Source organism: Cnephaeus nilssonii, assembly GCF_951640355.1.
Source record: "Cnephaeus nilssonii genome assembly, chromosome: 17".
Taxonomy (NCBI): Eukaryota; Metazoa; Chordata; class Mammalia; order Chiroptera; family Vespertilionidae; genus Cnephaeus; species Cnephaeus nilssonii.
In genome coordinates, this window is record NC_137088.1 from 8,720,583 (window position 1) to 8,745,223 (window position 24,641).

Below are 24,641 nucleotides of genomic sequence, written 5' to 3' on the forward strand. Positions count from 1 at the left end.
CCTTTAAAGCCAGAGAGGGAAAAGATGAACTACATAGACTGAACAAGAACAGCATCGATCAGACTGTCAGACCTCAGAGGGAAGGTAGGGGAGGGTGGGGATAAGGGAGGTAGATCAACCAAAGGACTTGTGTGCTTGCCTATGAGCCTAACCAGTGATCACGGACAACGGGGGTGGGGGTGGGGGCATGCGTGTGGAGGGGTTTGGGATGGAAATGGGGGGTTGGGGGGTTGAGGACAAATATGTGATACCTTAATCAATAAAGTAATTAAAAAAATAAATAAAGCCAGAGCTGCATTCAGATGCTGAGCTTTTTCTCCTTTTGTTTAAATAGCAACAAAATTAAAATTCCTCCCATGTGGGTTCCCAGGGAGAACAAACTCTAGAGGAAAACAACTGTGTACATATATATGAATGTATATTTAATTTTTTTTCTCTCCTTGATTAAACCTGGACGGAAGCTGGGATGAACCTTTAAAAGGGTATCAAGTGCGTGCCACCTTCAGCACCCCCGCCCCAGGACACAGACTTAGTCCCCCCTCCCTCCGATTTCCCCCGACAGCTCGCGCTACTTTTCTCGGCCATGATCCCGAGTCCCTGGTGCTTCCTCCTTCACCGTCCCCGATCCTCCTGGGGCTCCTGGCCGGCCTCCTGAAACCGCCCGCCGCACCGCAGACTCACAGCGCCCGGGACGCTGCCAGGATGCCCTCCAGCCCCGAGCCCCGGGGCCCGCAGGTGCGCCCCGCCCCGCCCCTCCCGAGACCCCGCCCCTGCGCTCGCGTCACAGTGACGCGCGGCCCGCGCAGGCGCAGCTCGGCCCCGCCCCTCCCCGCTGCCGGCCGCCCGCCTGCTCGGTATTATGATTAGCTCTGGGTGCGGGGAATCGGCGGCCGGGAGGGAGTCTTCGGAGCCGCGGCCGCTGCAGACGGACGCCCGCCTGCGGGCTGAGGTAGGGGGAGCGCCGATCGCGGCCGAGTGCGGCGGCCCTGGGCGGGGGTGCGGAGCGGGCCTCCGCCGTTGCGGGGCTGGCCGCCCGTGCAGGGGCGCCCGCCGCTGGCGGAAAGTAAGTTGCGCGTTCCGCGCTCCCCGCGCCGGCTGCAGCGCGGGCCCAGGCAGATGCGGGGCCCGGGCTGCGGCGGCCCCGACCCGGTGCGACGGCGACGCGGGCCTGGCAGCGAGGCGGCGGCGGCGGGGCCCGGGCGGGAGCCGTCACTGCGGCGACCGGCCGCGGGCGCCCGGAGGCCCTGCCCTTGCGGCCGCGGCGGGATTGCGGCACCTCGGGAGGCGCCCGCATCCCCTCCCCGCCCCGGAGCGGGCCGAGTGCGGCGCCCGCAGGGCCCCGCGCCCCAGCCGGGCTCCCCGCGCCCAGCTTTTCCCATGCAGTGTGTGTGTTCTCCGAACGTGTTTTCCTTTTTCCAAACGAATCTGGAAATCTGGCTGCAGCAAGGGGGTTCCTCGGTAAAACTGCAGCCTTACAATAGAATGGGGATATTGTTGTCGGTAGAGAAAGGGCAACGGGGTAAGGAAGGAGGAGCAGGGCCATTCCCGAGGGAGAGCTAGAATTGTTCAGATTGGGAAACCTCCGTTCTTTCCCGTAGCCATCGCCTGTTGATTTCTTTCTGGACCATTTTACAAAAACCTGCTGCCTTTTACTTGGGACTTGGGATCCAGGAAAGTGACAGCCTTTTCTCCCCTGGGGGGTTCCTGAAGCTGTGCTAGTCCTGACAGTTGGGCCAGATGCAATCTAATAGCTTCCTAGGGACTTGGTTTCAAGTCCAGTGAATTTATCAGTAGGGTTCTTAAATCTGTAGATGTCTGTGGATATGGGACCTGTCAAACTGTCAAGTTACCCCCCCCCCCCACCCCCCGCATTTAATTGAATGCATTCTCAGAGTCTTAGGAGCCCATGTTAAAGCTGACTTACTGCCTTTCTCATTTTATGGTGAAAGGTGAAGCATAGCTTGCAAGCGATGGAACCCCAAATGTTGGACATCCTATTGAATTTCCACCAAATTCCTATCAGACATCAGATTCCTCAGTTTGGGTTCAATATACAGAGTTGGGACACTATTCCCAAGTCAGTCTAATTTATCAGAATGTATATCAGTGTACTTTAAAGCTTGGGCTTGTCAAGGCTTATGTAACAACCACTCTGTTAATTTATAATCTTGTTACATTGCTTTCCAGATTTATAAAATCATTCCCTTAAGGAAATCTGTCTTCAACGTCTGCTTAAATATTTCTCTTGGAATCGTGTTCCCGAAGAGGAATGTACTGTACAAGTGGTGTTTAAAGCATTACTAATTAGACAAGTTCCCTTTTTTTTTTAAAAAAAGTATTGATTCTTTTATCCGGCTGTTTAACTTTCCCCAGGAACACAGGTGACATTCCCATTTTACAGAACTAGAAACGAGAGAAGGCACATGACATCCCCAAGGTTATGTATGGAAGCCGTGTGGTGACTGAAAATGAAAGGCACGGTGTTCACGTCTCTTAACGCTCCATCTCCCAGGCTTTCCAGGCAGAAACGTAGCGTGCCACCTTTCCCTTTTGCAAACGTATTGTTGTTTCTTTTTTAAATTTTATGCACAAAAAATTACTCTCGCCCTATTAATATATTTTTTTTACTATTCTGGATACAATTTCTTGCAGTGAGATCCATTCATATAAAACCTCTGAGGACTCAGAAGTTACACTAATTTTTATTTTTCTAGAACTGCAATCTAGATGGGCCTTTGTGGTTCCAATATAATCCCAGAATCCTGAAATGAAGGCTTTTAAATGTCTTTGTTAATATGGAAAGGCTTTCATATTTTTACTCGGCGCAGGAAATACTGTTTGTCTAAAGTTTACTGCGGCTGTTTCGTATGAAAGTGAAACTAAATAGAAAATAAGAGGTGTTTATTTTTGTCCATATCCAGCAACCATTGGTCTACGCTTTGGTACAAAGAAGGCATGATTTCTTCGCTGCAGCAGCTTGTCTGAGCCTAGGAGCTCATTGCACTGCTTAGGAAGAATAGGGTACAAGTGAACTTTGCACATGGTCAGAATGATAGAAATTAAAAACATAGGTAAGGAACTCTGAAAGTCTTGATTTAACTGTATGCCAGCTCTGTTTGCTTACCAACCAAAAGATAGAGTTTTAGCCAACATGCTTTTCTAGGGAAACTATTATTGAGAATTTGTGTGCAGGTCAATTCTTAGAGCAATTTAGGTGGAAATGTTGACTGGATTCTAGCAGTTTTGAATGTAAACTTAACCTATGATCATTTATTCATGGAGCCTTTGTGTGTCTATTTCTGGGGCACCGGGTTAGAGGGTAGCAATAGCTTAACAGGCTGTTGGGGACACCAAGGTGAACAGTAGGGTCTGGTGAATGCTTCGGTGAGGCAAATCCCGCAGAGAAGCACAGAGATGGGGACAAGGAGTCTGACTTGGGAAGGCTTCGTAGAGGGGGTGATGGCTGAACTGCTCTTGGAGGACAGGTGGGGTTTTCAGGTGGAGAAAAGGGGGAAGGGCTCTCAGAGTTCAGGGAGGCTGAGAAGTCAAGGCCAAGTGGTGGAGGGAGAACTTAGATCCAAGTGGGTGAAAGGGGGTTGAGGTAGAAAGAGCGCAGCTGTTCTTTTTTTAAAGAATAGGAAAAGGAAGGGGGAGGAGTAGGGCAATAGCTTTGGGGATGGAGGGGGACGTGTCCGGGTATTTTGCTATCGTTTGGGAGGAGCTGATGTGAAGTGCCTGGGACTCCGTGAACGCTGAGTGAACGCTGGAGGTGCGCTGTCTGCTCTGATGACCTGAGGCTCCGTTACCCACACTGTGGGCCCCTTCGTCATCAGTTTTTCTGTACATGTGCTTGGGGTAGAGGCCTTCTGTCCCATGGGAAACCATTTTTTTTTGCTGGTGGTATGGGAGCAGCGCATCTAAAGAGGATTTCTGCTTTATTGTTCCTGAACATGTATTTCTCTGCTGTCACTTCCAGAGCCTCCCGGGCGTCTGCTTTGGCACCTCCAGCATTGGGCCTCTGCTCAGGTAGGCTTCCACGGCAAGTCAGGCCTCATTCCCTCTCCGTGCTGTGTCCTGGCCCCCACACTGCCGCTCCGTGGCTCCTCCGTAGCTATTTCAAAGTCAGAGGGCATGGTCTGCCCATGCGCTGTGGTGTCTTACGTTCTGGAGTGTCTCCAGGCTCAGGCGAGATTGGTCTGTTTGTCTTGCTAAAGGCGGGCTCTTACGGCCACACATCGGCCCGGAAATGGGATGCAGGCTAGGAAATCCCTGCTCCAGAGTGTAGGTTACAGGACATGCCGCTGGGCCAGGCCTAGCCTCCGTGGGCCTCTGTTCACGGAATTACCTTTCTCAAACCCAGAGACGGTCAGGTCCTTGAAGGCAGAGACCTTTGATTTCTACGTCCCCAGACCACTGGAATGCCTTGGGCATAGCCAATGTACCCGGGAAGAATGTCGATGAAGAAGCTTGAAAAAAAATCTAAACTTCAGTTTGTGGATTGTTGTCAGCCTGTGAATAGAAACCATCCCATTTTAATGCAGCTGGGTTGGATCTAAATTGTTTGACAGTCATAGAACTTGAGGGCTAGAAGCACATCTTCTACTCTGTACTCACATGTAGTAGACGCTCAGGAAATGTGTCTTCCTTCCTGTGTTCCCGGTCGAGTGAGTGGCGCCACCTGCTACCACTCTCCACCAGACTCACCCTCGATCCCCTCTGATCTGTCCCTGAGCATTGAGTTCGTAGACTCTGATTCCAGAATGTGTCTCCTCCATCCCCTCCTCCTCCTCCTCACTGCCCAGATCCTGGCGGCCCTCGTCTTTAAGTCTTCATTCACCTGAGACATTTTCAGCTGTCTCCTTCCCCGTCTCCCAGCTCTGGTCTCATCTTCACTTTGCTGCCAGAGTGGTTTGTTGAACTGTCATCTCTGATTGCTGTGCCCGGCTCAGGACTCTCCTTCGGCTTCTTCGTGCCAGCTTTCATTTGTTCACTTCATAAAATGTTATCTGTAGATGTTGGGTCGATGATATACTCAGCAGGCTCTGGGATACAGAACTGAATAAAACAGACATGGGCCTTACCTGGACTGAACTTAGCATTTATTCTAGTGGGGAACACAGATTATTTATCACATAATCACACAGTTATATAACCACGACTGTGATAAGGGCTGTAATGAAAAAGGACGGGGTGCTGCAAGAGAGCACAGGGGTGTGGGAGAGTGTGGTGGTCAGGAAGGTGACCTTTAAGCACAGGCAGAGCCAGCCAGCCCTGAGGAATATCAACTGACGTGCCGGGCCGGTGGGTATCTGCCCCGTGCCTCCCTGTCTGACCTCGTCTCCTGTGCCCCGAATGTGTTTTTGTCCCAGACACACCCAGCCCTCTCGGGTCTCTGCTGGAAAGCCTCTTTCCCACCAAAACCATGTTCAGTTCTTAGTTCAAACTCAGGAAAATCACTTTCTCTGAGCTCCTTCCTGTGAACTCCAGATTGGAAACACCTTGAGGCAGGGACCCTCCTGGCATGTCCAGCAGAGGTGTGTGGGGGCAGTTCGTTGGGCCTGTTCAGAGTGAGGCTACTGGTATCAAACCAAGATGGGGAGCGGAGTGTGCAGCCCCTCAGTATTGGACTCTCCTGGGAGGAAGGCCAGTTCTGAAAACGTGTGCAAATATGTGTGATTTTGATCACACTCACGCCTTGCTCATATGTATTATTCCACGTAGCCTGCACAGTCACTGTCCAGGGTGGCCAGTATCTCTGTTTTATAAAGACCTGCCTGTTTGAGAAGTTGGGTCATGTGTTGGGCTCCAGATCCTATGGTACTGGACCCATTGTGTTGTGATGCTGCTCCTTATATTTGCTGAATAAATGCATTTTGATCATTTTTAAAGTGTACCTTTATGGTGGATTTAAGAGAAAAGTTGACCATGTGGTATTTTGAAATGCCAAATCTTAGGGTGCTATCCCAGCTCCTCTCTGATGTCTCGCCCTCCTCTGTGTACACACACCTTTCAGGCCATCATATTGTCTTCATATTGCACAGCAAGGGGAACGTGTTTGAATAATAGATCTAACTGAGCTTAATTAATATTCAGCCACGTTGGTCCTTCCATATTAGAGATTATATTTTACATAAGTTTTACTGTATAATTTATCTCTTTTCGAAATAGTCAAAATATTGTGTAGCCTTTTTTATTCATTTATTTTTCACTTGGACCAAAGCAGAGTGGTTGAACTTTAAAGTCAAGTTTAACTTTCTGTTTTACCTCATTTTCTACAGGTTAGACAGTTCTCTCCTTATTGGCAAGTCTTATGAGTAAGTACTGCTGGAGAAGTTTGGAATGAGAATATTCAGTCTGCTGTGTTAGGGCTTGATTCTATCCTTTGCCCTCCTATTTTGTGAGTATTTGCTAATCTTGTGAAGGAAAATCCTTTTTTTAGAAACAAATGGAGGGAATGTAATTTGCAAAGTCCATTAAAGTGGCAGTTTTGGAAAGGATAAAGTTTTTAAGTAGAAAACAACCTCCCCAAGTTTTCCATTCATTTTGAGTAGGTGAGATTTCATGATGGTTGCCTAAAGGGTGAACCATTAGGTAATTTTCAGGATCATCCTTCTTAGCCCTGCTGAACTTACCTCCCTTGTACCTCAAATCATAGCCTCTCCCCAGCTGGTGTTCTTTGCAGAGTCAGCCAGTGGTCTGCTATCCGCCTGTTCCCCCACTTTCAGGAACAGTGTCCTGTGACTCCCGTGGGAGGGCAAGCCGTGGTCTGTGGGCTGCCCGTCCACGGGGGTCCTGCCCTTTGTGTCCTCTGCACTTCCTTTGACATAGCTGGCCTGGCTAACTTGTATAAATATTTATTTTTATACATAGATAACTTCTTTGTAAGAGTCTAAAGGATTGTGTTGTGACCTACACAGTTAGGGCTCAAGTATTTTTTGCTGATGAAAATAGACTCAGTGTACCTGTTGCTTCCTCATCCTGCAGGAATTGCATACCTTATTCCTTCCTCGAAGGAAGCAAACTATTTCATTGAATGTCTTGTTTATTAACATGACATAAATAGGGTTTAGACAATGTATTTTCAGGGAAATTGGTTTATCTCACAGATCTCAATAGAAAAGTAAATTGTGTACAGAAGGTAAAAAATTTAATAACCTCTACCTTTCCTAGGTTATAAAAGCAGTACATATTCACTGCCAAAAACTTAAAAAGCATACTAGTAAAGAGAAAAAAATTCTATAATCTTATCAATTTAGTATTTTAGTATTTTTAACATAAAAGCATGTGCAAATTATATGCTTTTTCAAAAAAAATTGGGGTCCTATGCCATGAAATTTGGCATGTGAGTTTTTGTCCTTACTGTTTTATTGTGAGAATTTCTCCACGAGATTAAATAGCCTCAAAAAACAGCACCATAATGTTAATGTTAGGTGTACTACAATTTATTTTCTTATTGTAGACCTTTAGGTTATTTGTGATTATTTTGCAAATATACATATAACTGAACATTGTTGAGTATAAATATTTGTCCTTGTCTTTATTTCATTAAGACATAAACCTTGAAGTAAGATTTTAAAATTAAGTGTATGCATCATTTTAAGGTTCCTCATACATGCATTGCCAAACTGCTTTTCAGAAAGGTAATTTGCAGTCCCACAGTGTGAGGGAGTCCCCAAATGATTCTGTCTTTCAGTGAAATGTTAGGTGTTTATGGATTGATGTAATTTTTTCTGTTTCACCCTTCTTTTTTTTTTTTTTTTACCATATCTTTTTTTAAAGTAGTTTATTGATTTTTAGAGATAGAGAAAGGGAAAGGGGGAGAGAGAGAGAGAGAGAGAAACATCAATGTGAGAATGCACCATTGATTGATTGCTTCCTACATGCCCCTTCCTGGGGATCGAGCCCACAACCCAGGCATGTACCCTTGACGGGGAGTGGAACAGGCAGTCTCTTTGTGCATGGGACAACTTCCAGCCAACTGAGCCACACCAGCCATGACTGACCATCTATAATAATAAAAGCGTAATATGCAAATCGACCGAACAGCGGAATGACAGTCCGGACGACCTTCCCGACAAAGCTGGGGCTGTGAGGGCCGAGCCCCTTGCACGGATTTCGTGCATTGGGCCTCTAGTATCTCAATAAGCATCTTCGTCACAGTATCAGTGGGGTAGGGGGGAGTGGGTAGGCAGTCAAAATGGGTTCTGAGTGTGTTAATAAAAGCTTTGGAAGAGAGGTTTGATTATTAAGTTTTTAAAGTCTCCATAACTTCCAACTTAAGTTCTTTTTTCCTGGCAAAGAAGTAACTGTGGGTTGACTTTATTTTGGAGTAAATTCTACACATCAGCTTTTGCTTAAGTCATTATTTATTATGTGAGCGCTTTAGACCTGGGCTGTCACCATACCAATGTTTAAAGTCTCACTTACCCTTTGGTGTAGACATAGTGACATGCTTAGCATTTTTCATCAATTAACGAGAGGCACTACCTTTTAGGGATTTGCACTTGTTACCTGTGCTACTGGTCCAGGTTTTATTGTGTGGTTGTTAACCCCTTTATCTCTACGAACACAGAGTACTACTCTCCATCCGTTAATAGATGTCTGGATCCTGAATACATTGATTCCTTGACCTGAAGCTGTCTTGGACTATAGCTTGTTTTACTTAGGGGAAATAAAGATGCCTTAACCCAGTAACTTCAAGGGATCGATCCGCATTGGCAACCCCATCACTGCCTTGCGGGACTAGAGCAGGCTTTTCAGTCTGGTGTTCCTGGTCACCTCAGTGACCCCTGAGTCCATTAAAATTGACTACTTAGAAGAAAACTTTCAGAACATACCTTAGCAGGCAGTTACTTTCCATTGGGAAATACTTTCTTAGACATTTGGAGGTACTAGTTTTGCCTGGAAGGACATTTCTCATAGTAAATAATGGACTTTAACTTTTTAATTTGTAGTTCCCATCTTGATGCTATCCAGTGACTGCAGACTGATACTACCTGATCACCATATAGTTATAATCGTCCAATCCAGTGAAAAACTCTGGGTTCTCCCATAATCTTGGAGCTTCTTCATCTTTGATTTCTAGCTTATATTGACAACCGCCAGGGAGAGGAGTGCTATTCCAGAAATGTGGACTATTGTTTACTTGGGATGAAGAGATCAGCAGGGTTGGGTTTCTTGTGCTTGACCTGGAGGTGGTTGATGTTTCCTAGGATTTCGTCTTCTGTCTTCCTTTCAGCCTGTGCCATTTCTGTTCGAGGCGCCTTTGGAAGTTTGGCGGCAAGGCCAAGGGGCTCATACTCACTGAGGGAATGCTGGTTCCTCACTCAGGTTGGCTCTTTTGTCTGATATTCCCCCTGAGTAAGAATTACAGTTTTCAGTTTTTTTATTTGAGGAAGATACCAGATAATTTCCACATGTAAGAAGCTTAAGTCCAGTTTTAGCGTGGCTTTTCAAAAACTCTTGTAGTTGTTTGAAATAGAGGGCACATTTTTTGTAGCTGTTAATCCTCAGTGGAGGATATTTTTCCATTGATGTTTAGAGAGAGTAGAAGGGAGGGGCAGAGACAGAGAGAGAAACATCGATGTGAGAGAGACATTGATTGGTTGCTTCTGTACACCCCCTGACGTGGGCTGGGGATCAAGCCTGCGACCGAGGTACATGCCCTTGACCAGAATTGAACCTGTGACCTTCAGTCCGCAGGCCGACACTCTAACCACTAAGCCAAATCGGCTAGGGCGAGGGCACATATTTTTTTAAGAAGCATGTCATTTGTTTGGGAGGTTTTTGTACATTTGGATATTGGTGGTCTGATTTTGTGGGGAAATTTCTACTATCCCAAACAAAACAGAGAGGTTATAAAAGTGGCCTAGTTTTTGCACATGGCCCTTTTTGTTCAACTCCTCTCCTGTCTCGTGCCATGGCTTGGTTCCGAGTTATCCAGGCGGAGCCACCTCGGTTCACTGGGCCATTCTGCCCTCACCTCTCCCGGGGGAGGTGTGAGCAGCAGACATTGTTTGATGTACAGACCACGCTGCAGTGGTGGTGATGTCAGTGACGAGCTAAAAGAGAATTTTGACGAGAATAACAGGGTGACTTCCAGAATGACAGGAGGTTTAACAGAGGCTGGTTCTACAACTGTTTTCAGCAGCTTGCACAATGTGTGGGGCCACCCACACTTCCTTCCTCTTCCCCAGCCACGCCCGCCCGCACACAGCTCGCTTCTGCTCCCCTCGCGGGAGAACATCAGCATGTTCTTGCAACACGCCCTAGGACTTCTTCCTCAGATACTGTGGACACGCTCCACTGCTGGGACTGTCTCATTTAGGTCCAGCCTGGTTCCATGCATGTGTGAGCACACGCCAATTAGAAGACTGCTTTAGAACGGCCCAACTTAGTGCTTTTCCTACTTTAGAAGATGCCATCTTAGCTCTGTAATCATCATAAATATTGATTTAGAATAGCTTGGTGCATGGGAAAATGTGCATCATCCAGAAGAAAAACCCACTCTTTATGTACGGCACCTTAGTGTTGTAAGGAAGCATAGGTTTAAAGGCTATGCACTCAGATCCAAAGGGAGGTCAGTTCTACGTGAGATTACAGGTGGGGTTTCTGCCGCTGTTGTGCTTTTCTGCATTTTCCAAATTGTCTAAAGTGAACTTGTATCATTTTGTGAGGAGAAACACTTAAAAATGGATACAGCTCCCCCTCTGGGTCCGTGTGCCCACGCTCGAGGGTATTCCATTTTATTTAAAAAGTTTTGTCTGAACGTATATTAGACCTAGAAAATAATTTGGAAGGCTGTTTACCAGAACGTTAACAGGTTTATATGCTGAGATATTTCTTTTATACTTGAAACAAAAATACTAAAAGGAAAATGATAGGGCCGGAGAAAAAGCAGGAAACAGCTTATAAAGTTCTGTCCAGTTTGGTCACACCTTTGTAAAACAACAAAAGAAGTTGCATATGAATCTTTGCAGAAAGACCTCCAAGATATTAACAGTGCTGATCTTCAGTGGTAGGACTGTGGATACCTCTTTATTTCCTGCTTTCTAGTCTGTATTTTTTGAGATTTTTCTGTAAGACTATATTACTTTGATGGGAAAAAAATGTAAAGAAATAGTCCTTTTTTGAAGGATAGATTTGATAGAAAGTCATCTTAGTATCAATTTAAAAGCAAGTACTTAGATTTTGTGTGATGTTTTATTGAAAAATCATCAGACTTTGATGCTCAACTAGAGACATTATTTCCTTTATCAATCTTACAGCACCCATTTTCAATTTCATACATGTTAGGAAAATGAACAGCAGGATTTTTATGAAAGCCACAGAGATAATAGCTCAGTAAATTCATTCTCTTGAAGTAGAAGGGAAGACTGAAAGAGTGTCTCCTTGGGTGAGGGAGAACGCAGTCATCAGAACAACGATGGTGGTGGTGGTAGCTAGTGCTTAATGCATGCCTGCTCTACGCTAGCCTTTATACTAAAACACTTTACCTACATTAATTCAGTTAGTCCCTATCACAACCCGTGAGGTTCTAGTTTTACACTGTAGTTTCTAATGAGGAAACTGACCACACACAGAGATCAGGGTTTGCTCAGGTCCCCTGGCTAGTGATTGGTGAGCAGGGATTCCAGTCCAGTCGTTGGCCTTCAGAACCAGTGGCCAACCACACTGGACCATCACAGGGCCTTGCCATAGAGACTGTGGGTGAAACAAAGGCTACTGAAAGAGAGAAGCAGGCACAGGTGATGGGAGGAGCTACTGTATCCCACTTGGAGCTGAAGGACCTGGTGCAGCCCAGGGGTCACCTGGCATTAGATGGCAGGCCTGTGCCCTTGACTTTGCTGGCCCCGTTTTGTGCTATAGAACTGTCTCCATCTCTCTCCATTCCCTCATTCCCAGCAATACACTTGTTTTCACACCCAACTTTCCTTCTCCTTTCACCTTTCCTGCCTACTTACCCCCAAGCTCATGTGAACTTGAATTAATGATTACGGACACGCACCCATCGTGTATTGCATAAATTGCCTTTGGCCTAGTATTATGACTGCTTAGACCTCCCAGTTGTGTGATATTGAGTGTCCTGGAAAGGGTCAGTCCTCCCTCACTGTGCCATGAACGTGATGTCAGTGAGCTGCTCACATTCTGTGTCTATAGCGATAGTTTCTGCTTTACTATCAGGTAGAAAGCCTCTGGTGCGAAGGTGTTTGGTGAGCTCCCTGGCGGTGGCATTGCCATGGACTTCTGCTGGCTTGCTGGAGGACCGGGTGGGAAAGGTTGCCCTCCTGAGCTACTGGAGTGAGTGTTTCCTGAGCCTGGAGGGCCTTCTGCAGGCAGGTTGGGCTTGGAAGCCAGGCTGAGCGGGTTGGAGCCCTGGACTGCTGCTTAGTGGGCACCTTGAGCCTCACTGTGCCCACCCTGCAGGCTCTCGGTGAGGAGTCTGTGACGTACGGATTTGGTGCCTACTGCCAGGAGGCATTTAGAAAATGGCCAGTTTAGTGTTGTTCAGTATTATCATTTCTTCCTCCTTCAGTGGAGCAGTCTTTCTGACCTGTCTACCTGGAATGACCTCTAGGTATCTGTTCACTGTGCAATTCCTGTTGACTACAGAGATTCCTGGAACCGGCTGCAGTTCACAGGGGGGAGAAAGATAATGGGAGACGGGTCACTAGAGACAAGTATGCCATTTTTATATGTTTGGATCCAGCCTTAGGGTATATAATTTGACTTGAAGCAAATTTAAAACAAATGGAACTAAACTAAAATATTTTTCTTCGTTTTCTTTTAGGAGAAAAAAGCAACTAACAAAACACAGAAATAAGGATTATTCAATATGCAGTTTGCAGGGTATGTCTCGGAGACAGTACAAAGTCACCTTTGCTTTATGTAACCCATGTCTTAACAGTTGGCATTGGTATTCACAGTGGTTTTCAGGCACTGCAAGATCCTCAGAGATCAAAAAAGATCTAGTTGTTTCCTACACTAACTCAAAATACACTTTATGGTGAGATTAGACAGTCGACTAATACTTTAAGAGATGCTCACTAACAAGGATATTTTTCCTCCCAACCTTCAGTTAATGGCGATGCCCTATTTTTAGGTATACAATAGACACTGAAAAAGGGATATGTGTACAAAGAAAGTAAATTATTTGATAGTGAGAGGGATGAATCCTTTCACTACCGGGTAGTCTGCCTTTACAAAGAGATCCTGTAAGGTTCGTTCCCATGAACTTGCTAGTAGATTAAAAATTATTTCCTAGTGCCCTTTTGCTGGCACAGTTCTGGGAAGAGAAATGTCATAGTGTTAATCGTGATTACCTCCTCTGGGTACCCCAAAAAAGACTTTTTTCCTTATCTCTTTATTCATTTACTACTTTTGTAATAAAAAATTTCAATTAATTAAGTTAAAATTTACCGTATTTTCTGGCGTATAAGACGACTTTTTAACCCAGGAAAATCTTCTATACGCCCAGTTGTCTTATACGCTGGAAAATACGGTAATTTAAACAAACAGATTTATTTATAAAATGTGATTTATATATCCACTTTCCAGGAATTGCATCTAAACTAAAGTGATAGATGAAAAAAAAAAAGTATTATATAACTTGGGGGCATCCTGTAGAAGTTTGTTTTGAAAACTGAAGTTGTATTTACAATAGTAACATCGACTTGGGTAGAATTTTAAGAATAATTACTGCCCTTATAATTAATTGAAGTTAAAGATTTAAAGATACTTTTCTGCCCCCTGGAGTTAGCTTAGAGTTCTATTTTTGAAAAATATGCTTGAATTAAACTTTTTTTGGGGGAACTACTGTCCAAATAAAGTAAGATCTTACCATTTAGATTTTCCTGTTAATCTTATTAAAATTATTAGCTCAGATGCCAGGGATAACACACAGTATAGAAAAAAATTTGCGTCCACCCTCGCCCCCCCCCCCCCCGACACTTATACATATGACTGGTTTCTTATTTAAACAATCTTAATAGAAACAGAATTAATAATTCAGTTTGGTTTCTGAAATTAATTTGCAGAAACTGTAGCATAATGGTTCAGAGCACTGATTTTAGTGTCAGATGGCTTACCTCTTATACACTGGCCTGTAGCCTCGGCCAAGTTACTTACTACTCCGTGCCTCAAAATGGGGCCACGAATCCTCATCTGAGGGCAATTGTAAGGATTGAATGAGGATGACGAGAAACATTTCGCATGTTTTGACTTATTTTGTTTATTTAAATATATATATGGGGGGGGGGTTAGTCATAGATATGTGATTCATATCATTTCCATTTGCATGGGAGATTGACTTTAATGCCTCTTTTATAGTTGACATTTTAACTCCTAAGATATCTTAAATGTAACATTGTTTAGAGTAGTCAAATGTTTATAAAGGGTGTGGGCTTTGAAATGAAAATTCAGTTTCCATGTATTTACTTCAAGCTTCTCTTAAAAATTTCTTTTAATGAAATTATAAAAGGAAATGTTATAGAAACTTAATTTTGTTTCTTCTCTTATTTTGTAGATGCCCATGGCAACATTGAAAATGAATTCCTTGTTTTCACCAGATACTCTTCTATGAGAAGACACGTTTCCAACAGCCTGAATAGTTTTTCCTCTGTTGGACCAGCATGGCAGGGTTCAAGCGAGGATACGATGGGAAGATTGCTGGATTGTATGATCTGGATAAAACCTTGGGCCGAGGTCACTTTGCAGTGGTTAAGCTGGCCAGGCATGTCTTTACAGGCGAAAAGGTGGCAGTGAAAGTTATTGACAAGACAAAACTGGACACGCTGGCCACTGGCCACCTTTTCCAAGAAGTGAGGTGCATGAAACTGGTGCAGCATCCCAACATCGTGCGTCTCTACGAAGTGATCGACACCCAGACCAAACTGTACCTCATTCTGGAACTTGGGGATGGAGGAGACATGTTCGATTACATAATGAAACACGAGGAGGGCCTGAATGAAGACCTGGCCAAGAAGTACTTTGCTCAGATAGTTCATGCTATATCTTATTGCCATAAACTGCACGTGGTTCACAGGGACTTGAAACCCGAGAATGTGGTCTTCTTTGAAAAACAAGGTCTTGTGAAGCTGACAGACTTTGGTTTCAGCAACAAGTTTCAGCCAGGGAAGAAGCTCACTACCAGCTGTGGGTCTCTCGCATATTCTGCTCCAGAAATCCTGCTTGGGGATGAGTATGATGCACCTGCCGTAGGTAGGTCACCTGCCAACATCTGCTCACTTGAATTCTAGTGGCTAGAGTGCAGTGGGGTCAGGTCAGTTGTGTGTGTGTGTGTGTGTATGTGTGTGTGTGTATGTGTGTGTGTGTGTGTGTGTTTAATCTAAAAATAATTTCTAAGAGAATTTCTATTAAATGCATCTTAATGAACAGATTGAGTTTTATGAATGCCATATAGCCCTAAAGTTGGCCATTAGTTTATTTTACCTTTTAAATGGCAAATGATAATTTATAAAGTATTTTTTGTCAGAACAAAGGAAAACGAGTAAGTTATCATTTAAGGTAATCGCTTACCTGGTTATTATACTTTTTTTTAAAGGTCTGGGTGCTTTTCCAATCTTCTTAGGTTCTTCTAGTCATTTCCTTTCTGGGAATCCCTTTAACAGTCACTGGGACCCGTGTTGTAAAGGTACTACGAATTCGGATTACCGTGCAGTGTGAAGAATTTGGGCATTGGAACCATTTATTCGTTGTGACCCTGGACAGTGTACTTGCTCTCTCTGCTTCATTTCTTCATCCATAAAACAGAGATCAGCTACAGGCATCATGGTACCATGTACAACAAGACACGGCTTTTCAAGTTAGACTATGTGCTCTGGAAGGCAGGTATCCCACTGTAGATGTTCCTGAGGTGTGTAGGGGTTGTTTTTACTTCATTTTTAGTAATTATGGCCTGGGAATGAAAGTCGCTATGATAGAAAACACTGCACTTTTTCCTGACCTGGTTCCAGTTTATATTAGTTCACCTGCATGCTAACAAAGATCAGTCTTACACTGTAATTTTAGGAATAAAAGCAATTTTAAAATCAGGTAATTAGCCAAAAATGATCCTGTATCCGCTGAGGTGAGAGCAGTTAGCCTTCACCATGTTCAAAGCATGTACTTGTATTTGTTTTAGCCCTTTGCACTCGCTTGCTTTTTTCTCGATTCCTTTATTCTACTCGGGATTTAATTTTTTAAATACCCCAGATTTTACAAAGCGTGGCAGTAGAATAAAAAACTGGAGTTTCTTTTCATACAAACTTATTTATTTGGATTTTTTTATATTTCAAATTATTGATACATTCAATACAATTCGACATACGAGCTGCTACCGATGCTAACCGTGTCGAGTCACACTCGACATCCAAGTGCAAAAGGTTAGAGCAGCAGTTCTTCGCTTTCCCTGGTTCAGTGATACCTTAACTTTTGGTGGACACTTCTTAAAATTGTATGCTTAAGCATCTTTAATTATTCCTTCTCTGGACCTAATTTACTACTCGTGAGGGACATCTCAGAATCCAGTGTGAATTTACAAATGACTGTCTGGTCTATCCGAAGAGAGGTTCTTGCCTGTGAAGAAGTAGATTAGTAAAACGTAAGCTGAGACATTCTGGACTATTGATTTCTATGCAGCTTATGGTTTGTATAATATGTGAGTTTTGGGAAACCTTGACATATTCAAGCCGAGAGGTGGTTACACTAGAAGCCACATTTAACGCACTGAGGTAGTTACTCCTCGCTCTGCTCTAGTCCTCGGATAAAATATCTCACACACCCTCCTTAAGGGTCTTCTAGAGCAGCATTCTTCAACCGGTCTGTGGACCACTGGTGGTCCGTGAGGTCCGGAAGGTTGGCGACCGCTGTCCTAGAGGATCTAGAAAATGGGTGGCCCCAGGAGACCTGATTGCAGCAATACATGTAGAATCTGTTCAAATATTTAAATACTTTCCCTGAGAATTTTGTAAATTACTCCTTCCCATACAGATAGTACAACCTAAGCCACGATACTTTTGGGATAGAACTGTGACGTAGGCCTAAAGGATTGGAAAGTTCCTCTTTGGTTTCTGTAAATCTGCTGTTATAATTTATGTCAAGGGTTGGTAACTCCTTGCTTCTATTTCAGATTTATTCCAGGAAAGCTGTGCATGTCCTTGCTTTCCCAGTGCTTCCCAAGCTGCACCAGGTCTGAGTGTGGACAGTTTCATTTCCCACCTCCGTAACGGCCCCTAGAGGCAGATGTCCTGCTATGGGTCAGTGTTTCCCGACCTGGTTACAGTTTATATTAGTTACTCTTCCACTGTTGCACTGGACACATGGGCCTGATGGTTCCGATTGGGAGGCTTTAGGCGGTGGCACAGTTTTAGTTCTGAGCGTGGAGATTGGGATCATACGTTTTGAGGGGAGATTTGTGCCTCTTCTCCGCCGAGGGAAGGAAGTTGGTCTGTTAAATTTAACATAGTCCCTTGTTTATTTCATTTTAAAGTCAACATAAAGCTTGCATTGTACCTGCCCAGCAGAAGCTGCATGGCCACCTGGGTCCCGGCACAGTCACACACGTGGCATTCAGTTGTCAAGAACTGAAAAGAATGTCCATGCAAATGTGCCACACACGCTCCCAACCCAGCCACCAAGTGCAAGGCCACTTACTCTGAAGTTACCTTTTACAAAGTGTAACATCATCATGAGTCATACAAAGCCACGAGCATAAACAAAAACCCTCTCCCAAACTTTCTGAAGTTGCACATGCCTATAAGAAGTGACATTCATTTCCGAAATCAGAGTTCATTGATCTGGCACGAACTCTTTGTAAATAAAAGTACTTTATTCAGTGTTAGTTCTGCACTTACAATGTGCGGGCTTGTAATGTGAATGTTGTATGAGTGTATTTGGGAAGCAGGTAGGCAAGCTTCTGGGCCTTGGGTTTTATAATTAAGCTACTGTTGAATTTAGTGTGTGTAATAAAGATTCTTGAGCATGAAATGTTATGGGTGGAGTAATCTACAGGTACCATAAAGATGGTTATTTCAGGCTAACTCATTCATTGATTCTTCAGTGATTGGCCTGGAAAAGGTGGTAGAAACGGTTTATGAGTTTTGATGTTTTCCCTGATGCATGTTTAGTTCTGCTGCTTATTGCTCTCCCTGTCATAAGCCCAGGTTAAATGAAGTAGAGGTGGATGCTCCTTTGAAAAGTATAATTTACTCTACTGTACTGGTGGTATGATAAGCTTTAAACAGGTCGTTCTCAGCTCACCACCCATCGATTTCACTAGGGGAGATGAAAACAAAACACCCCACCTTGCCTGGGCCCCACCCCTAAAGATTCTGATTCCGATCATCTTGGTGTGGCCACACCTAGAAGCTTCCCTGGGCTTCCGACATGCGTCCAGCCCTACCTACCGTTGACTTGAACCCTAGATTCCCATATTTTTAGTTACTAGTGGAAAAATAGATGTCCAACATTTTAATTCTCATGTTCTTTAAAGAGTAAGTGTTGGGGGGGGGGGGTGTAACATCTAGCTTCAAAAAGGGCACAAGAACGTATAGTTGTGTTTTGATGCCGAAAGAAAGCTGTGCTCATCATTTTCTTTTCATCTGCCCTTTCATTCAGTCTGTTCACATCACCCCTCTGTTCAGAACACTTTCAAGACCTCCCATTTCATCGGAACCAAAATGAGAGCCCTCCGGTGCCCAGCATGGCCCTCAGAACTGGCTTCCAGGCTCTTCCCAGACTAATCCCTCCCACTGTCTCCCAGCTGCCTGCTCAGCTCCAGCCACTCCGCCTCCTCGCTGTTAGCTACAATCCACACGCACGCCTGCCTCAGGTCCCTCCACCTCCCCTCCCATACCACCTTCCTGGCGGCCTCACCTTCTGCTCTGTAGGTGGAGGGCCCCACCACTGCCTTTCTCCTGCCTCCCCTGCCTCATTTCTCTGGCTTCCCCTGGTGAAATCGGGGTAACAATAGGGTTGTTATGGGGTTAGATGAATGCTTAGGGCACGTGAAGAACGGAGCTTAGGCAGAGGCAAGCGCAGCCTCGGTGATCAGTGGTACATCGCAGCATCTCCTCTTGGAGGGATCGCGGGTGACATGTTTCTTTGGTGCTGTGGCTGCCGTCCCAGAGCGGGTGCACGGATCGCAGCCTTCTTCCTTCCGAGGGGTTTCTTCTTGGGAAATCTGTCCTCGGGAGAATTTCTGAGCTGTTGGCTGCCGTGGGAAACTGGGAGGAAGGGCAGGCCCGAGACCTTTGCTCCTGTGTTTTCTGCCCACGGTTTTAGTTGTATTTAACTTTCCGAATGTCAGGTTATTTGTCTTTAGGGAGTAGGTTAGCTTCTAAAGTAGGCACTTTTCTGAGTGTGTGTTAAATGTCAGATAAAATAAAACATGAAAGAGTTGGTATTTATTTGATAACTGGTTAGTTTCTTGGATCTTCAGAAGAGCGTTTCAAATCGCCCAAATAGTCACTGTTTTAGTACAGGAATCCACGTAGAAACTGAAGCCACATGCTTTCACTTCAGATTGTAGCTCAGGAGAAGGAACCTTTAGCCAGGTGGAAACATCAAATCAGCTTGGGTATTTTTTAAAGCTTTTTGTGTGTTTCTGCGGGTGTGGGGGGCGGGGGAGAAGAAACATAAACCTGTTGAAGAAAGTCTAGTTTGTAGAACAGAAAATCAGTAGTTAGAACAAACTTTAACACAATACATTTGGAATCCTGTTAGAATACATATCGCACCCTAGCCAGTTTGGCTCAGTGGGTAGAGCGTTGGCCTATGGACTGAAGGGTCAAGGGTTCGATTTCTATCAGGGTGCATATACTTCGGTTGCAGGCTTGATCCCCGGCCCTGGTCAGGGATAGTGTGGGAGACAACCAATCGATGTGTCTTTCCCACATTGATGTTCTCTCTCTCCCCTCCTCCCTCCCTTACACTTTCTCTAAAAATCAATGGGAAAATATCCTTGGGTGAGGATTAACAACAACAAAAAGAATACCCATCGCTGCACAGACTCAACTCCAAGTGGCCAGTGGAGTTCTTGTCATGTTTTTAAGAATTGCTGCAGAACACGTCTCTCGACTTACATCAGGGTGCTGTGCTTCCTAACTCTCTGTGCTCGCTCTGAGATGGCCCTGATGGGACCAGGTAGTGACAGTTTCTAGGGAAACCCCGTCTGCTCATGTCAGGAAGTGGCTTCTAGAGAAACAATAACATTATCATGCAGAGTCACTTCTTGGGTTAGTTCTTTCAGGGGCTGGGGCTGCTGTCAATCAGATCCTCACAGGTTAAGGATGACTTCGGTGGAGAAGGTGAGGAGGAGAGCAGAAGTAGAGCAGGTGCCACAGAGCTGAGCCCGCTCATCAGCAGAGATGCACCGGGGACCGGTGCTCATTACAGCTGGGACTCCCATACGTGTCCGTCACTGTTTTTACCTCTCTGATTGCCTCCGTTCTATGGAACCCACTTTCTGTGTCGCTCCCTTTGTCTTACCTAATTTATCTCGATTTATTAGCCTTCCAGTGATGTGATGTACAGTCCAAAACAGTGCCTAATTTAACAGTTTACAGTTTTCATTCAGCGCTATTTAAACTTGGAGCCTCAGGAGCACCTCAGGATGTGTGGCGGTGTCTGCTAAGAAGGAAGACAAGAGTGTGGAGCGAGACTCTATAGAAGCACGGAACCCTGGAGCTTGGAACGCACCAGGCACAGGGTGGGCACACTGGTTGGATAAAAAGAAGAGGGGGGTGGTAGGCGGCTAAAAAAAGAGGGTGATGAAATGCAGAGGGCACATGCCCCGATTGCCTCTTCCCTTTGGAATTGGATGGGGTGATGCCAAGTCTTGCACACTCCAGATGGCTCCCTGTCCCTCTTGCTCAATAGTAGGGTCCTTGAGAGAGGGAACTGGGTGTTTGTTTATATCTTATCTGTGCCCCGTCCTCATCACCTGGTAAACAGGACAAGCTCTCAGTGTTTGTTTAACTGAATCAATATTACAGGGATGAACTAAAATGAAAATGGTGCTCGCTTCGGCAGCACATATACTAAAAATTGGAACGATACCGAGAAGATTAGCATGGCCCCTACGCAAGGATGACACGTAAATTTGTGAAGTGTTCTGTATTTAAAAAACAAACAAAAAGAAGTGAAAATGTATGTTCTAAACTTCTTTAGAGTTTAATGATGGTCCCCTCCTTGCTCCTCTTGGTCTCTGCTCCCGTCCTAATGCCTTTTCTTGCCTTCTGTCTGTATATTTAGTGAGTTCTAGACTCGCTATGAGTCTAATGAAAGCTGTGATTCCCTCTGCAGAGAGGCTCAGAGCCGTGGTTTCACAGGTATAGTATGGACCACGTGAAGCCCTTCCTCACCAGGTGGTTTTTTTCTTTAATAATTTTTATTGATTTCAGAGAGGGAGAGGGAGAGGGAGAGAGAAACATCAACGATGAGAGTAATCCATTGCCTGTCTCCTGCATGCCCCCTACTGGGGATCAAGCCTGCAACCTGGCACATGCTCTGACCGGGAATCGAACCGTGACCTCTTGCTTCATAGGTTGACGCTCAGCCACTGAGCCACACCGGCTGGGCCTCACCAGGTGTTTCTTAAAAGGCTAGATTGTGGTAAGGTACAACTTTGTAACGGTTGCTTCACCCAGGTATTTAGAAATAGCTCGAAGGATTGTTCTGGCTAGGTGGGAATTTCAAGACAGCCCGAGCATCCAGACTGTCGGGGAATGTACCCGAGTGGGTGCCTGGAGCTCTGGCTCAGTGTCCCCTTTCCGCCGAGAACCCTCAGGTTGGTGCTGAAGCAGGGAACTGGAACGTGAGCGGGAGGCCCGCAGCACTGGCTCTCCGAGGCCCCGACCCCTGTCTAGACACCGTGCTGCTGAGCGACACCCGGAAAGCTGGGCTGTGTCTGGGGTTCTGTGGCCCCACAGTCCCCCTTTTTCCTTTCACCACATTTTATAACTATTCGGGGTTTTTATGAAACATCAGTGAGTTTAATATTTGAGTTTTTAAATCCTTGAAGGAAGCTATTTGTGCTAAAAATGACAGTGAAAATAATTCCTGCTGTAGCCATGCGTGCTGTGGAGAGAGTGGTCTGTGCATCCATGCAGGGAGCCTCACGACGCCGTGTCCCCAGCGCACGGGCTGAGAGCCATCTCGCGAGGAGGGACGTGTCCAGGCTTTATTGCCTTTTATATTCCTATAAAGAGTTTTGTGCTTATGCAGTTAGAGTGTGTACACATCATAATATTCTCTCAAGAGCAGTAAATTTTTAAAATTTTTTACAAGTAATAAATGAATGCTCTTATAAGATAATTCAAATAATACAGGGGTATTTCGAATGAAAAGTATAAACTCCTTTTTGCTTTTCTAGCCGTCTCCTGCACTTAGAGTCACTGTTTATATCAGTCCTCGCAGCCTGTGCAGCGATCCTGCCCCACTGTTTGCCCAGACCCCCCTCTGCCGTTACCAGAGGAGTGGTGGTGTCGCACTCTCCAGAGGAGAGAAGTAAGGTGCATAAAAGCCAGGCCCGGGATACATAGCTAATGAAATGGCCAAAGTAGAATTTGAACCCAGGTCTCTGCTGAAAGAAGTCAGACAGCGATCTGTCTCAGCCTGGGCTATCTTTCCCTCTTCATCCGTCAAGGTCACCTCCTGAGTGGCGCCAAGGTCAGAGTCATAAAGTTACTTGTGAACGAGTGCTGAGTTGCAGTTGTCTTCTGCTTCTCTGGTTTGGGTTAGTTAACCTGTGCGGTCCTCCAGTGTGTGCTTGATAACCCTTCGACTCCTGGAACTTTGTCCTGTTTTCTTCTGATTGTAAAACAAGTTTGCACAAGGCCTGACACAACTAAAGTGAAATGCAGCGTGTCTTCACTGACGGCCCCCACCCCATGTGCACACCCTGCACACTCCTTACCCTCCTTTCTCTCTCAGCTGTTATTTGAAGGACAGGAGCCGTCCACCTCCACTTCAGCTGCCTTTTGGGGGCTCTGCCCTGTTGGGCAGGACTGCCTCCTGCAGGGGACACACTCTGCATTTGAGGCGCTCTGCGGGAGGGAGGGAAACAGAACACCTGTAACTACCGCTCATTGTAGTGATGCTGAATCGCCAGGTCACTCGGGGCCTCTGAGGGTTCTAAGCACAGGCCCTGGCAGGACCTCCCTGACGGGGAAGCCAGAGAACCCACAGAATGTAGAGTCTGGGATGTCTCCGAGGTTTTGATTGGGTGGAGTTGCACTGACCAGGCTAGAACACAAATGGAGACGAACAGGTTGGGTGAGATGATAAGCTAGTTTGGGCAGCATTGATGTTTGATGTGGGAAAGACATTTTTTGATGTATATATGGGATGATGGCACTCACCCTTATTTTTATTTTTTAAGAGAAGAAATAATTCCCTCATTAAGTAATAAAACTTTGCTTCTCAATAGAATGTTGATAAAACCAGGAATAACAGAGACATCCTAAAACATGGACTTGTCCAAATTCTTCATTCCTCTTCTGCTTTCATTCCTAGTCTGTTCATTCAGATGATCTACTTTCAGAATGGTCTCTAGTCATGTCCCTTAGGACCAGCCACTGATCTTGTCCAGAAAGGATCCTTAGGAGCTAAAGCTCTAGGTGATGGTGAATGCAAATGAGTCGTTCTTACTGTGTAGACAGGAATTCACATCAGCAGACCGTAGACCTTAGGTTTGCGAATATTATACAAGAAGCGGGGTTCCTAGGTTTCATCCTCGACCGTCTGCAGCCGTCCTTGCTATTCTAAGAAAGCATTGCCTTTTATGTTAGCGTCGGGTCATGTGTCCGCTGCTGGTGAACACAGTTGGAACTGAGAAGTGGTTGCATAAATCCTGCCGGTTGTAAAGTGGTGAAAGGTGCCGGTCTCTGCTTCCCTGTCGTGGTTTTAGAACATTCTATTCCCACTGCTTCTGCCATGACTCATGGCTACACTGATAAAAGAGACAGAAATAGAGGTTTCCACCTAGAGCCTTACTTCTGGCCTTCCGTTTTTATTACTCTCTAATCCCCATTTTTTATTTTTGCTGTCTAGAAAATTCACTTCAGAAATGATGTTTAGAAAATCTCAGTAGTTAGGACATTCCCCCCACCCCATCCCCCCGTGGCAATTGCTTGTCCTCAAATTAATCATTAGCTTGTTCTTTTATTTTGTTTTCATTTTGATCTTCTGTTAGCCTGCTTGCAGAGAGCATTGTGATAGAAACTCCATCTCTAACGCTAGAAACAGCAGCATTCAGTTGTATGATGGTAACTGGACCTGCTGAAATTTGCCAGAGGTGACCTCAGTGCTCATGGCTGTGCTCTGAGTTCCAGCTTCAGGGCCAGTTGGGGGACCAGCAACTCCACCCTTTATTACTAACAAAGACTTTGCTATCTTGCACCCCTTTCTACAGTTCCATGAGTTGGAAGATTTTTTTATTTTGGGAAGATTTAAAAACAAACAAACACCAAAGGGCCTGACCAGTGTGGCTCAGTGGTTGAGTGTTGACCTATGAACCAGGAGGTCACAGTTGGACTCCCTGTCGGGGCACATGCCCTGGTTGCAGGCTCGATCCCCAGTGGGGGTGTGCAGGAGGCAGCCAATCAGTGATTCTCATCATTGATGTTTCTATCTCTTGCTCC

At 45.3% G+C, this 24,641-nt stretch overlaps 1 protein-coding gene across 4 annotated transcripts in view; it reads left to right on the forward strand.

Annotated features, from left to right (window-relative positions):
• The first annotated feature begins 828 nt into the window (after nucleotides 1-828).
• The window catches only part of SNRK (SNF related kinase), a 39,038-nt gene continuing 15,225 nt past the window's right edge, over nucleotides 829-24,641 (forward strand). The window contains exons 1-5 of one of the 4 annotated variants that reach the window (XM_079794903.1): nucleotides 829-949; nucleotides 3,977-4,026; nucleotides 12,791-12,849; nucleotides 14,525-14,674; nucleotides 14,746-15,219. In XM_079794903.1, coding sequence (XP_079651029.1) covers nucleotides 860-949; nucleotides 3,977-4,026; nucleotides 12,791-12,849; nucleotides 14,525-14,674; nucleotides 14,746-15,219 — 823 coding nt within the window. In that variant the 5' untranslated portion in view covers nucleotides 829-859. Of the gene's footprint in view, nucleotides 950-3,976; nucleotides 4,027-6,278; nucleotides 6,315-12,790; nucleotides 12,850-14,524; nucleotides 15,220-24,641 lie in introns of all 4 variants that reach the window. The other 3 variants (XM_079794901.1, XM_079794900.1, XM_079794902.1) reach the window with 3 other exon arrangements.